We start from the raw sequence: 16132 nt of genomic DNA, 5'->3' as shown, positions 1-16132 counted from the left end.
GAACCATGATCGAACCGTGACGAGCGGACGCTTTAACCATTAGGCTACCCCACCGGCCCTGATTTTACCTGGAACAGAGATCATACACAGATACCGTCCCACCAGCATCTTACATATTGTACACCCACGAGGTTACATGGCTCGCGACATTCCGGGTTTGTATCACGTCATTTGTATCACGAAGGGATGGTGCAGGGACTTTGGAAATTGGAAATGTCTTTCGAACCCGGATTTCACGCGTGCTGAACGAAGGTCATAACTTCTAGCCTTCCAAGATCCGGGTTAGAATTGTTTTTCAGGATCCCTAGCTTGTCGTAAGAGGCGACTAACGGGATCGGATGGTCAGACTCGCTGACTTGGTTGACACATGTCATCGTATCCCAATTGCGTGGATCGATGCTTCCGCTTTTTATCACTGGATTGTCGATTATTGACAGACCGCCGCCATACAGCTTGTAAGCCCAAGAAAGAATAAAGCTTGAGATGCCGGGATCCAAGGGCCGCCCTCCCCGCCCGGGCTCTGAAGCCCATTTTAAGCCAACGCATGTAAAATTAGCAAATTCTTTCCTCAGAAAAGCCACTGAAAACTGTGATTTTTAACGGATGTTTTTTATTTTATTTCTATTTTTCATATGAACCAGGTTGGCGTAATTGATCAGTAATGTCGTGAAAACAAAACACATTGGCGGCACCAGAGGGGGTTCAGGGGTTCGACCCCGAAAATAACTTAAGACCACATTAAAGATTTTTTGCGTTGGCGGAGCCAATGGGGGTGGTGGTGTCAGGCACCACCCCCCCTTTCAAAATTCCTGGATCCGCCCATGAAACTTGAGTAATAAAAGCTTGAGTTTTAAGCCAAATGCGTGAAAGTTGACAGGTATGCCGCCATACAACTGGAAAATTGATGCGTTGAGATAAACAAACAAACAAACGACTGAATCAGACTCAATGCGATTGTTGTTCACTGAAATATTGATAACAGGAAGTCCCCTCTCTATACATCAGCGCTGTGGGACAAATCAGGATATGAGTTGTCTGTATCTGACACCCGGAAGTGTACGATCGGCACACACAACTCATCAGTGTCATCAGTATCTCGGGGATCATCACTACTGTATTGTTGGGAATCAATTTCAGCCCCAGTTTTAAAATGGAGTTCGAACTTCTGTTGCTAACGACGATGCTGCAGCTAATTACTGGACAAGAAGGTAAATACAATTTTGTTGGTTTGATTATATACTTCAGTAAGTTTGTAGAACTTCATTTTAGTTTATTCTTGGAAAGGTCACCGAAGTGCAGTATAAATAACGGCGCAATTCGTGAATAATAACTATTAACAAATATATCTCACTATATGAATGCGCAAAGAGTCCTTTCGGAGATTAGCGCTATACAAATGCTATCCATTATTATCATTATTATTATATGTTAAGTGACATTTGTAATTTACGCCCAATAATTTTAGATTAGATGTTGAAAGACACAATGCTGTTCATCATGATGAGAGATACTGTGAGTGAGTGAGTTTAGTTTTACGCCGCACTCAGCAATATTTCAGCTATATGGCGTCGGTCTGTACAAAAGAGTCTGGACCAGACAATTCAGTGATCAACAGCATGAGCATCGATCTGCGCAAATGGTAACCGATGACATGTGTCAACCAAGTCAGCGAGCCTGACCTCCCGACCCGGGAGAAATACTGTGAATATTGCCTGATTATGAATATGACTTTTATGGATGATTAATAGCATGTGATATCACGTGAGCGCCATTGTCAGGGATATATACATGTCTTAGAAAACAACATCTGACAAAAACCTATCCATCTCAAGAAATCAGCCGATAAATCTTCCATGTAAAATACTAACCTGTATTTAGCTCATGTTTGTGCGGAGAGAGGCGGCAAACTAATGACTTGAAATACACAATGTTTGTTTACTAAGAAAGTGTAATCCCAAATATAACATACGTTAATAATAATAATAATAATAATAATAATAATAATAATAATAATAATACTTTAATGCCTTTTCAGGAATTTGTGTAAATAATAAATAAACTAATGACTTTATGTACATAATCTTACACGCATGGGTCATCGGAGGAGCCGAGTTGTCAAAGTGAGCGTGAGTGAGTGAGTGAATTTTACGCCAGCTTTTAGATATTTTCCAGCAATATCACGGCTTATTTTTTGAATGTCATAAAAGATGTATTCAGTATTGGTTAAACTTGCTATCAATGCCTAATCATCGACATCCTAAGCAAAGCTATCTTCTGTGTAAATCTTTAGACGACTGTAATCGTGTTACATGGGCTTCAAAGGTTAAAATGTTACTTTTCTCTTATGGGTTTGGATTTGTGTGGATCTCTCAGGAAGTTGTTCTTTATTGCTTAGTAAGTTTGTGCAAAGAGTTAAAGATTGCCACCAGCAAGATTGGTTTTCTAAAGTTTGTGAATCAAATAAGTTATGTTTCTATCAAGAATATAAATCTCTATTGACAGTTGAATATTATTTATCCACTCTAAAGGATCGCGAATATAGAAGGCTTGTATTTTTGCTAAGATCTGGGGAATTGCCTTTAATGATTAATGTTGGTAGACGTTGTGGTATTGTTCGCGATGAACGATTTTGTTATTTATGTATGAATGGATGTATAGAAGATGAATATCATTTTCTGTTAATATGTTAAGTTTATTCTATTTTAAGACAAAAGTATGTTCCTGAAAATATATGGAAACTCCTTCTATTTATAAATGTAATATGTTATTAAGTTGTGATAAAGTGAATATCCTAATTAACTTAGCAAGATTTGTAAAAGAAGCTTTAAGGTTAAGAAGTGCTTTAAAGGTGTATTTAACCATTTTGACACTATCATTATTATTTTGTGAATTTTTGTACTTGGGCCTATGGCCTTTATACGGGATAAAAGTTTGAATTTGAATATCACGGCTGGGGACATCAGAAATGCGCTTCACACATTGTACCTATACCCATGTGGGGAATCGAACCCAGATCTTCGGCGTGACGAGCGAACGCTTTAACCACTAGGCTACACCACCGCCCCAGTTGTGAAAGCATCCGAGTCCGGAGTTCGATTTCCAATATGGTTAAAACTGGTGCTACAAGCAGCGTAAAGCCATTCAATCACTTGTAAGCAGCCTTTGACAATTATTATAACATGGAGACCGCCTCCGTGGTGTAGTGGTTAGAGCGTCCGCCCGGAGAGCGGAAGGTCGCGGGCTCGATCCCCGACCGCGTCATACCAAAAGACGTTAAAATATGGTACTTGTTGGTCCCTGTCTGGCGCTCGGCATTAATGGGTACAACAAGGACTGGTCGGCTCGGAGTCAGTATAATGTGTCTGAGTGGGGTATTCATGCTTCACTGCAGCATGGTATCTCAGTGGGCTAGCACTATAAAACCAGCTTAAGTCTGGGCTCGTACAAGCAGCCGCACATACACATACACACGCATGCACGTCGTCATATGAGCGAAATATTCTCAAGCACGACGTTAAACCCAATTTCACCTATTATAACATCGGCCCATGGCCTTTGTTGCTAACATATTTGTCTGTCGGTGGGTCCGTCTGTCATATGCATTTAAAGCATGTTGTTAATTCTTATGGGATAAAGATGTTTGGTCGGTTGGTTTGTTGTTTAACATGAATACCCCACTCAGACACATAATACTGACTCCGAGCCGACCACTCCTTGATGTACCTATTAATGCCAAACGCGAGGCAGGGACCAACAAGTACCATATTGTAACATCTTTTGGTATGACGCGGCCGGGGATCGAACCCGCGATCTTCCGTTCCGTACTCTAACCACTATACCACGGAGGAGGACGATACAAGATTTAGACCAACAGGGAGCGAGTGAGTTTAGTTTTACGCCGCACTCAGCAGTATTCCAGCTATATGGCGGTGGTCTGTAAATAATCAAGTCTGGACCAGACAATCCAGTGATCAACAGCAAGAGCATCGATCTACGCAATTGGCGTTTTAGACCTATACAATACTGCAAGTGTAGGATAGATGAAGTCAAGCTGTAGTATTCTGCTTGAAAAACTTGTAAATAATGGTTTAGGCATAATGACACTTCAAGGTCCGATTCACGTGACCAGTAATCGGGGACAAGGTCTTACAACTTATAAAAAAAAACCTCTCCAAATATATTTAAAATAAACTAATACACAAGCAATTACAGGAAACAGACTCATAAGAAGATTGACAGTTTAGGGGAATATTATAACACAAAAGGTGTATAGAAAGAGTGAGTGAGTGAGTTAATATTTAACGTCACATCGGCAATATTTCAGCAATATCGTGACGAAAACAATGTATACAATACAAAAATGAAAACATTGTGAAGAGTTAAACCTGTCGACGATGGACAGTAAAAATCCTAGAGTATCACAGATATGAATATAAAACTAGAATGTAAATCTAAAACATTTTAATTGAAGAAGACAGTACAATATAAAACACGGGCTATAGATCGCCAACAACTGAAGGTAGATCACCATACTATGGTCCATGGGGACTTACAGTACCTTTGCTACCTACATGGACCTTAGTTCGATTTACACCATCTTCAGCCGCTGGCGATTGCAGGAAGATCTAGCCGAAATTTAAAATAACAAACATACTACGATTAAAAATTATGGTTTAGCAAAATTGACTTTGAAAGTTTTTGGGACTTACGTACCCTCTTAGGAGGACAATAATTTTACGCTACTTCAACCCCCTTTGAGGATACAGCCACAAACAATCTAAGTTGATAATCTGAACTACCAATTATGAAACTTTCTCTATTCACAAAACATATATCAAAATTCATTTAACAAATCTATCTCTTGATGAAATGATAATTAACTTTATTAAAAAGGTCATTTACTGTTTTGATATTGAAATATTTATCCCTTATGATAGAGAATTCAACACAGTCAGTGTATAGAAAGAAGACTACTGGAATCGTTTAGATATGCTTATATTCTGATGTACATTTTTAAATATAATTTCCTTTTTATGATTTGTCAGATCTGCAATGCCGTTTAAAATAACAGATAGTGTAATCACAGAATTTCTAGAACATACATCTTGAATAGCTTTAAGAAATAGTGATGACCATTTTCGCATGGATCAGCGATTAGCCCTACTCTGTACAGATCGTAACGAAAACCAAGTAACAAAAAGAGTGAGTAAGTGAGTGAGTTTAGTTTGACGCCGCTGTCAGCAACATTCCAGCAAAATTACTGCGGAGGACCTCAGAAAAGGGCTTCACACATTGTTACCATGTGGGGAATCCAAATGACAATAAGGACAACAATAGTATCAACAACGACAACATAGCCTAAATAATCATAAACTCTGTCACAAAAGAAACGCAACCCCTGTATTTTAGAGATTTTAATCTTGGTTTTAGGACGACACAGCATTTTTATTATTTAAGAAAGAAGTCTGAAATTTGGCAGAATAATAACCAAGATGGTCATGTTTACAATTGGCATTTCAAAAGTCATCTCACAGACACCAGTTTGTCACCAGGGGGCGTCTTTCTCCGTATCTCGTATGAGCACCACGAGCTGCAATCACTGCACGGCATCTCCTTTGACAAGAACGGATAAGACGCCGGATTCTCTCCTGGGGAATGGCTCTCCACTCCTCCTGCAGTGCAACGGCGAGCTGTTGCAGCGTCTGTGGCGGCGGCTGACGTTGACGTACGCGTCCAGAGTATCCCACAGGTGTTCAATAGGGTTGAGGTCTGGTGATTTAGAGGGCCATCGCAAGACATTGACGTTGGAATTCTGCATAAAGTTTATTGTTGCACGTGCAGTATGAGGCCGGGCGTTGTCCTGTTGAAAAATCTGTGTCTGTTGGTCAATAATCGGGAGAAGGTGAGGCTGTAACACGTGGTTGATGTAACGCTGGGCTGTCAGGTTCCCTTGAACGATCACCAAGTCTGATTTCTGGTTGTATGAGATGGCTCCCCAAACCATAACGCTGTCTCCGCCAAATCTGTCCACCTGTCGGAGGCAGATGGGCGCAAAACGTTCATGACGTCTCCTATACACACGCTGTCTTCCGTCGTGACGTTGCAAAAGAAAACGTGATTCATCAGAAAACCAGATGCGCCTCCAGTTTTGTAAAGTCCACCACCTGAGTCGTCGGCGTCGATGTAGGGGGCGTAGTACAGGTCCAACAACTGGTCTACAGGCACGTAAACCCGCTTCTTTCAGACGGTTCCTAATCGTTTGAGCTGACAGTCTCCTCAAACCTGGTATTTGTGTGGCAGTCACGGTTTTATAGGGCATGCCGATTACGCAGGTGATGGACCCGGATGTACCGATCTTGAAGGGGGGTCGTGATTCTTGGCCTTCCACTTCTCGGGCGATCGTTGGTCGAATTGAAGTTGTTGTAGCGGCTCCAAAGTCGGGATATCGTTGTTTTGTGAACATTTAGGTGCCGTGCAACAGTTCCAAAACTTTCTCCGGCTTGAACACGACCAATGGCGATATTTCGGTCGGCAGCACTCAATCGTGGTATTTTTGATACTGCTTTTCGGCGACAAATGAATGAATAACATACGAAAGCACATGTGCTTCTATACACCCCTACATTAACTGCCATTTTCATGATTTGCACGTGCATTTGTTTTTTTGTGCGAAGTCACCAGGGTCATTTCATGCGTTGTGACGGAATAAGCAATAAAATACACTTATGCGTGAAAATGCAGTTGTTTGGATGGTAATCTTCATTAAATACGTGTATAATTTCAATACATTTGAATAAAATTTAGTTTGGAAGCAATAACTTTAATATTCAAACGAATTTTTAATATCTGAGGACAGGGGTTGCGTTTCCTTTTTGACAGAGTTTAATAAAATAATGAAGTATTTTTTAAGTAGAAAAAACACTCATTGAAAAACATAATGTTCTTTATTCCAGGACAAGCAGTCTCGCTCTCAGTCTCTCCACAACGGATCCAAATAGGAGGCAGGGAACCAAGCCCACAGTTGACTGTCAACTGTTCCGTTGCTGCGCCAGATATAACGCATGTAGAGGAGATCACTGTTGGAAGGATGTATGGAGGCAGTGATACCCAGCCTTTAGTTGTTGCAACCAATTCATCGCTTCAAGTGCAGGACACCGGTCTGCAGTCACGCCTGACCACGTCCGGCTCATTCAGCGGGCCCACTGGCACTGTAGAACTGGTTCTCAAAGAACTCGAGTGCTCTGGCGTTTCTGCCTACTATTGCAAAACCCAATACGAAGCTGGTGATGTCTCCAGAAACGACTTTGTCTTTGTGAACGTCACTGTCATAAGTAAGTACTGCCCATATGAGTGAGTGAGTTAATATTTAACGTCACATCGGCAATATTTCAGCCATGTCGTGGAGAGTACATATTTGTCATTGAAATGTAATATGTGTACATTAGAAAAATCTGTCTTCAAAGGACAGTAAAACAACTAGACTATCACAATTACAATTAAAACTAGTGTGGAAAGTTAAAACTAATCGCACTACTTGGACAATACAATATAAAAACTGGCTATAGATCGCCAACAACTGGAGGTAGATCACCAAGCTAGGGACCATGGGGACTTACATTACTTTTGCTAGCTGCATGGACCCTAGCTGGATTTATATCATCCCTTCAGCCGCTGGCGATGCTAGGACGATTTAGCCGAAATTTAAAATAACAAAAATACTACATTTAAAACAGCTGGTAAATTTAAATTTCCTTTGAATGTTTCGGGACTTATGTACCACTGCCCATATGAGAGAGTCGAGGGTATAAGTGTGTGAGTTTCTGTTTAGCTTTAGCAATATTACAGCAATATCGCAGAAGGGGACACGAGAAATTGGCTTCACACATTGTACCCTTGTGGGGAATCGAACCCGGGTCTTCGGCGTGAAGTGAACACTTTAACCACTAGGCTACCCTAGTGGAAATGAATGTTATTCCACATAAATCTCATATATAAGCACCGTTTTATGTCATATCAGGGATACTCTACAACAGGGATAGGTCACTCGCTTGCTTTCTTTACCATTTGTACTAATTAACGTGTGCCTCGTCATGCTCCAACGCACACAGTGACTTGGTTCGGTCCCAGCGCAACTTCGGCTGCGTTTAACAGTACTTCAGCCAGTGTATTGTATCAGTCGGAATTTTACAATGAATGAATGAATGAATGAATTAAGAGCAAGAATTTTATGTGAATGAATGAAAGAAATTAAGAAAAAGAACAAAAGAAAAAGAACATATGTGAATGAATGAAAGAATAAATGATACACCACGGCCATCCCTCCCCAAACATGTTAAAGAACGCAAAACTATCGGTAGAACACAAATGTTAACATCAGCTGTCCTTTTTCAAAAAAAATTACTTTGAGACATGTTTTTACATTAGTAACTAATTCAGATATCTTATTGCATGTGTGGAATGACATGGGCATTGACAGAATGTTAACTGACACTGTCACAGACCCCTCAAGAACAGAAAGTTTAGAACTATCACAAAGCGTTGTAAACACCTTTCCAGTTTTGTCAAATACTAAGATCAACAAGAAAGAAAGAAGTTTTAGAACTATAACACTCAAGCATCACAAGCACCAATGGCGATATGTCATATTTTCACACACCTCAAATACACACTAACAAAAAAAAAAAAAAAAAACATCAATGTTACTTGCAAACACCTTTCACCTGATGGTATATTCCCCTCATAAAAATTGAAGGTGTATGTGAAAGATGTTTTTGAACACTAACTAGAAACACTCAAACAACGCCCTGTAGTATTTCAATGGCAGATCGGCGATATGTCATATTTTTCACACACCTCAAGTTATAGTTATAAAACTATCACTATTACTTGCAAACACCTTTCAACTAAAGGTATATTTCCCTTCTAAAAATTAAACGAATATGTGAAAGAAGTTTTTAGCGATATAATTTAGTCTTTCTTCGCTGTGTACTGAGAATTGAAGCCAGTGAGCTACAACATGCCCACTTGAAACTTTACTACAAAGCTACTGTACTTATACTGACACTAATAACAATTATTTGACTTGAAATGAAGTGACAGAATAGGTAACTTATCTTCTACATGTAGGTTTTCAGTTGTCACAACACTCAGCGTATGTAATCAGCTGTTGAAAGTAAACCGGGCTCAATCTTAAAAACTACGCTGCTGCCATATTGGCTACACTGGTCACGTGACGAGCCGAGGCATAGCTTAGGAGCTTTCCGAGGAGTGACCACTCCCCCCTTATAGAGTCTCCCTGGTCATATGAACCTTTGACGGAGTTTTGGTTTTACGCCGCTTTTAGCAATATTCCAGCAACATCACGGCGGTGGACACCAGAAATGGGCTTCACACATTGTACCCATGTGGGGATTCGAACCCGGGTCTTCGGCGTGACGAGCCAACGCTTTAACCACTAGGCTTCCCCACCGCCCCTTATGAACCTTTGATAGCACGCTTAATGTACCGATGAGGCGGTGGGGTGGCCTAGTGGTTAAAGCGTTAGCTCGTCACGCCGAAGACCCGGGTTCAAATCACCACATGTGCACAATGTGTGAAGCCCATTTCTGGTGTCCCGGGCCGTGATATTGCTGGAATATATCTAAAAGCAGCGTAAAACTAAACTCACTCACTCACATAAATTTACCGATATTCTCTGTGTAGAGTTACGTCCCTTGGTCACTCCAGGAATCTGTGATCGTTGGTTCGAATTCCTATTGGCCTCGATTATGTTCTCGGAGTGTCAGCACCAGACCTATGCTCGTGGTTTCACAATACCTGAGTGAGTGAGTTTAGTTTTACGCCACATTTAGCAATATTCCAGCTATATGACGGAGGCACAATGTCTGAGGACCGACAACACTTCGGGGTCAAAGTCCTCAGTATCATAGGCTGACAATATCGATCACGTATTTCCAGTAATATTCTCATCCTCGAGAGATAAATAAGTATAAACCTTAAGTGAATCCTCTAGTCACGATCCTGTTCCTTCCAACATTTCCACCACAAAGCCTTCATTGTAAGGATAATCCCGGAAAAGGTTGACAATAATGTTGATTGTATTGCAGAACAGTCTTTCACAATGTGGGCGGTGGGGTAGCTTAATGGTTAAAGCGTCCGCTTCTCATGCTGAAGACCCGGGTTCGATTCCCCACATGGGTACTATGTGTGAAGCCCATTTCTGCTGTCCCCCGCTGTGATATTGCTGGAATATTGCTAAAGCGGCGTAAAACCATACTCACTCACTCAGTCAAAGTCAAGTCAAAGATGTTTATTGTACAAAAGGCCTCCGGCCCATATACATTGGAGTTATACATATACATTATACATATGGTGCAATAAGTAGTAATTAGTGATCCAAACAGCAAATAATGATACAGGCAGTAAATTATGTACAAGTAGTGAAACACGATGGACATACAACACTTTTTATCAGATTATTACGTTTAATAAGAGCATAATTGATATAGTACGACAGCTTTATTATTACATGCTGGTCAGTTGATGAAAGAAGTAGTTTATCACTTTCACAATGTCTCTATTTTCTAGATAATACGCCCAAATGGATATCGAAGGTACCTCACAGAAGATTGTATTTAAAGATTGACGATATCAAATGTTATTGAGAGGGGACTCTATTCCACTATTTCCTACCACAATGACTATTGTCCAGACAATCCACCCAAACGATTGATGATATCAAATGTTCCTGTCAGGGCCCTACATTACAGAAAACCCCACTGTTTCCTACCAGAATACCTCTGTTTTCCAGATAATCCACAAAAAGATTGGACCATATCATATTCTCCTGACAGGGCCCTACGTTACAGAAAATCCCACTGTTTCCTACCAGAATACCTCTGTTTTCCAGATAATCCACAAAGAGATTGGACTATATTATGTTTTCCTGACAGGACCCTACATTACAGAAGATCCCACTGTTTCCTACCAGAGTACCTCTGTTTTCCAGATAATCCACAAAAAGATTGGACTATATCATGTTTTCCTGACAGGGCCCTACGTTACAGAAAATCCCACTGTTTCCTACCAGAATAACTCTGTTTTCCAGATAATCCACAAAAAGATTGGACTATATCATGTTTTCCTGACAGGGCCCTACATTACAGAAGATCCCACTGTTTCCTACCAGAGTACCTCTGTTTTCCAGATAATCCACAAAAGATTGGACTATATCATGTTTTCCTGACAGGGCCCTCACATTACAGAAAATCCCACTGTTTCCTACCAGAATACCTCTGTTTTCCAGATAATCCACAAAAAGATTGGACTATATCATGTTTTCCTGACAGGGCCCTACATTACAGAAAATCCCACTGTTTCCTACCAGAATACCTCTGTTTTCCAGATAATCCACAAAAAGATTGGACTATATCATGTTTTCCTGACAGGGCCCTACATTACAGAAAATCCCATTGTTTCCTACCAGAATACCTTTGTTTTCCAGATAGTCCACAAAACGATTGGACCATATCATGTTTTCCTGACAGGGCCCTACATTACAGAAAATCCCACTGTTTCCTACCAGAATACCTTTGTTTTCCAGATAATCCACCAAACGATTGGACTATATCATGTTTTCCTGACAGGGCCCTACATTACAGAAAATCCCACTGTTTCCTACCAGAATAACTCTGTTTTCCAGATAATCCACAAAAAGATTGGACCATATCATGATTTCCTGACGGCCCTACATTACAGAAAACCCCACTGTTCCCTACCAGAATACCTCTGTTTTCCAGATAATCCACAAAAAGATTGGACTATATCATGTTTTCCTGACAGGACCCTACATTACAGAAAATCCCACTGTTTCCTACCAGAGTACCTCTGTTTTCCAGATAATCCACAAAAAGATTGGACTATATCATGTTTTCCTGACAGGGCCCTACATTACAGAAAATCCCACTGTTTCCTACCAGAGTACCTCTGTTTTCCAGATAATCCACAAAAAGATTGGACTATATCATGTTTTCCTGACAGGGCCCTACATTACAGAAAATCCCACTGTTTCCTACCAGAGTACCTCTGTTTTCCAGATAATCCACAAAAAGATTGGACTATATCATGTTTTCCTGACAGGGCCCTACATTACAGAAAATCCCACTGTTTCCTACCAGAGTACCTCTGTTTTCCAGATAATCCACAAAAGATTGGACTATATCATGTTTTTTCCTGACAGGGCCCTACATTACAGAAAATCCCACTGTTTCCTACAAGAGTACCTCTGTTTTCCAGATAATCCACAAAAAGATTGGACCATATCATGTTTTCCTGACGGCCCTACATTACAGAAAATCCCACTGTTTCCTACCAGAGTACCTCTGTTTTCCAGATAATCCACAAAAAGATTGGACTATATCATGTTTTCCTGACAGGGCCCTACATTACAGAAAATCCCTCTGTTTCCTACCAGAATACCTCTGTTTTCCAGATAATCCACAAAAAGATTGGACTATATCATGTTTTCCTGACAGGGCCCTACATTACAGAAAATCCCACTGTTTCCTACCACAATGCTTCTATTTTCCAGATAATCCACCCAAACAATTGACGATATCAAAGGTGCCTAACAGAAGCCTTTATTACAGAGATGAGATTGTGCGTTTCACGTGCACAGGGAGAATTGGTAACCATTTTGACAAAAATACCGAGAACCTTTTGACATGGGAATGGCGATCTGTGGGCAGTGTGATATCCCCATGGGTAAGGTACCCCAACGGTTCTAGCATCATGAACGACCCCGTTAAGCTTGTACCTGCATCTGGTGGGTGTGTTTATACGGTTGGGTCTTCACTTACCCACACAGTGTCATCTTCGGACATCAACAGGCAGTTCCGATGTTCTGTGCAAGGCGAGATCAGCATTTCTGAAACACTCTCTACCCAAGGTAACGTTTGTTGGTTTGTTTTTTAACGCCGCACTCAGAAATATACTCATGCCAATAATGGTTGTCACCGCCCTCCCCACCCCAACCCAACACACCTTACACCCCCACCTCCTCTCCAATTAAAAAAATTGAAGGGGACAACCATTATTGGCATGAGTATATCTACGGTATTCGACGGCGGTCTGTAAATAATCACCGCATGACAAAATGTACGCGCTGAAACGTGAGCAGAAGCAAGGAAAATATGTGAGTGAGTGAGTTAATATTTATATGTACACGTGGAAATGATATTGCTCTTCTGTTTATTGTTATCATGATGATCCTTTGTTTCAGACTCGGCGTCCTCGGCGGCTGTTAAAGTGGCGATGATAAGGGATATCAACACTCTTGTTTTAATAGTGTTTTTCATGTATGCCCTGAAAGATAAACTATAGTGATAAAGAAGTGAGTGAGTGAGTGAGTGAGTGAGTGAGTGATTGAGTTTAGTTTTACGCCGCACTTCGCAATATTCCAGCTATATGGCGGCGGTCCGTAAATAAACGAGTCTGGACCAGATAATCCAGTGATCAACAACATGAGCATCGACCCACGCAATTGGGATACGATGACATGTGTCAGCGAGCCTGACCACCCGATCCCGTTAGTCGTCTCTTACGACAAGCATGGGTTACTGAAGATCAATTCTAACCCGGACCTTCACGGTTAGAACATTATGTAATCTAGTAAAATAGAAGAACTTCTTTTGTGAGTATGGTTTTACGCCGCTTTTAGCAGTATATTCCAGCAATATCGCGGCGGTAGACACCAGAAATGGGCTTCACACATAGTACCCATGTGGGGAATCGAACCCGGGTCTTCGGCGTGACGAGCAAACGCTTTAACCACTAGACTACCCCACCGCCCCCACAGTATACTGACTCCGTGCAACCAGTCCTTGGGTTATTCCTCGAATGTCGAGCATCAAGCAGGACTAGGATAATATCACTCGGTTGCGGGCTTTTGGTATGACCCAATCAAGTATCGAACCACCAGCCTCTCCGGGCAAGCGATCGACCCATTAGACAAGGTACACGGTCGTGAAAAGAGAATAAAATGTAAAAGTTGGAATTGGAATATGCTAATTAAATAAGCAAAAGTGTACAGGTTAATTTTGTCAAATTTATATTATATTTCAAACATTTCATATTTTGAGGACAAATGGTTTTAAACAATAGTTTTCTGTTTGAAATAGTGCTACCTCGTGAGTTTTTCAGCGAATAAAATTTAGATTCTTTTATACAAACCGAAGTCTCGATTTAGCGCTAAGACAATTTGGCGATATATTTAATTATTCATCCTAATATCAAATAAAATGTATTTGGATAATTGCGATTTGTTGGTTTTGTAGTCGATGATGAATGGTGATGTCATATTGTTTCTTAACAGCTTCTGATAAAGTAAAATGTTCGACCGCGTGTGTTAATAGTCGTGTACTCACTAAACAGTTTGTGATATGGGAATAAATAGTACACTGATCACTTAAAGGGTTGTGATAAGGGAATCAATACTAGTTTCATCACTTAAACGGTTGTGATAAAGGAATTAATACGAGTTTCATCACTTAAAGTTTTGTGATAAGGGAATAAATGGGAACTTCATCACTTAAAGGGTTATTTCCATAAACGTTACAGCTGGTTTCTTTCATTAATGCACTCTGTGAGGGCCTGGAAGTTGACATTTGGTAAAATTGGGATGAACTAAAGAAATGGTTCAATGAATTGGTGATTGTGACAGTGAAATAGATCAGTGTACTTTGGAGCCTTCATCTTCGAATTCCTGCACGGTTCACCTGAGTGATATATAGAGAATCTCACCCGAGTGTCTTTTGATATCAAATATATCACCACGAGTTGATAAAGTAACAAATATCCGAGGCTTGTCGAGGATATTTTTACTTTTATCAACGAGTGTTGATATATTTGATATCAGAAGACACGAGGATGAGATTCTATGTATCATAAAAAATCTCTCTTCATTAGTTTTCAATGAAAGATGTATATCTCTGAACACAGTACTGCCATTAGATTTGCAGTGCAGCGATGTCATAGCATTGTGACGTCAACAAGTTCATGACGTCAAAGCATTGTCAGGGCATTGTACAAAATCTACTGTCAAAACGATATCTCCTAGGAGATATCGTCTGATCTCACACAAGCGATATCTACGGTGGAACACAGTTTTGGATGATAAACATGTATACCATCCCTTCAGCGGCTTGCGATTATACACATTTTCATCCATCACAGATACTCCGATTGAAAACGTTGATCGATATGAATATGCAAGGGACAATAGTTAACAACAAACAATGAAACAACAACAGATTATCATTATTATTATTATAAGCTATGTTTATAAGACAGCTGCTTGTTACAACAGATCCCGATTATCCTGAATGGTGAGTGAGTGAGTTTAGGTTTAAGCCGCTTTTAGCACTATTCCAGCCATATCATGGCGTGGGACACCAGAAGTTTGCTTCACGCGTTGTACCCATAAAGGAAATCGAACCCGGTCTTCGGCTTGACAAACGAACACGTTAACCACTGGGCTACTCCAGGTTATCCTGAAGGGACATGTAAAGGTACTGCACGAATTCCTCCTTTAGCGTCTCCACTGTACACAACATCGTGTACCCAACGTCCATTTCAGCCGTAGCCCTTCACTACGCTCAGATCTTTTTACCTTATCATAGGCCTGTTTTGAAAGGTAACAAATATTTTGAAATTTAAGGAAGTCAAATGACCTGCAGAGAAATTCTGTACAGTGGACACATTCTCTTTGACATTCTTTGATGCTGATTCCTTTGATTGTTTTGTCATTATAACCATTGATGGATTTTCCACTATGAAGCTTCATCTTGCTGCTGAAGCGAAGGCACTCTGGAAGAAGAAATTGTTTGTATCATTGAGGGCAAGTGTTACCTACCAAAATATATACATTATGATGATGAAAAATAATTTCTATTCTAGAATCTGTAGGCACATGGTTAAGAATCGTGTCTGGACCAGACAATCCAGTGATCAACATGATGAAAATTAGGGGTGGGTATTGCAGAGAATTTTCATATTGCGATATATTGCGATGCGAAAGCATGTATTGCGATATGTATTGCAATATATTGCATGAAGTATCTTTAAACAAAAAACT

The 16132-nt window shown here is 40.4% G+C and overlaps 1 protein-coding gene across 1 annotated transcript; it reads left to right on the top strand.

The window, feature by feature from the left end:
- Nucleotides 1-1090: 1090 nt before the first annotated feature.
- LOC124272563 lies at nucleotides 1091-13469 on the top strand. Its single transcript, XM_046707772.1, has 4 exons — nucleotides 1091-1208; nucleotides 6954-7331; nucleotides 12590-12946; nucleotides 13280-13469. Exons 1-4 carry the CDS (start codon nucleotides 1151-1153, stop codon nucleotides 13378-13380), a joined length of 894 nt encoding a protein of 297 aa, XP_046563728.1. The 5' UTR covers nucleotides 1091-1150; the 3' UTR covers nucleotides 13381-13469.
- Nucleotides 13470-16132: the final 2663 nt, after the last annotated feature.

The sequence above is a fragment of the Haliotis rubra genome, unplaced genomic scaffold, assembly GCF_003918875.1.
Source record: "Haliotis rubra isolate DU_JTF1 unplaced genomic scaffold, ASM391887v1 Scf1701, whole genome shotgun sequence".
Taxonomy (NCBI): domain Eukaryota; kingdom Metazoa; phylum Mollusca; class Gastropoda; order Lepetellida; family Haliotidae; genus Haliotis; species Haliotis rubra.
This window is presented reverse-complemented; position numbering and strand designations above follow the sequence as displayed.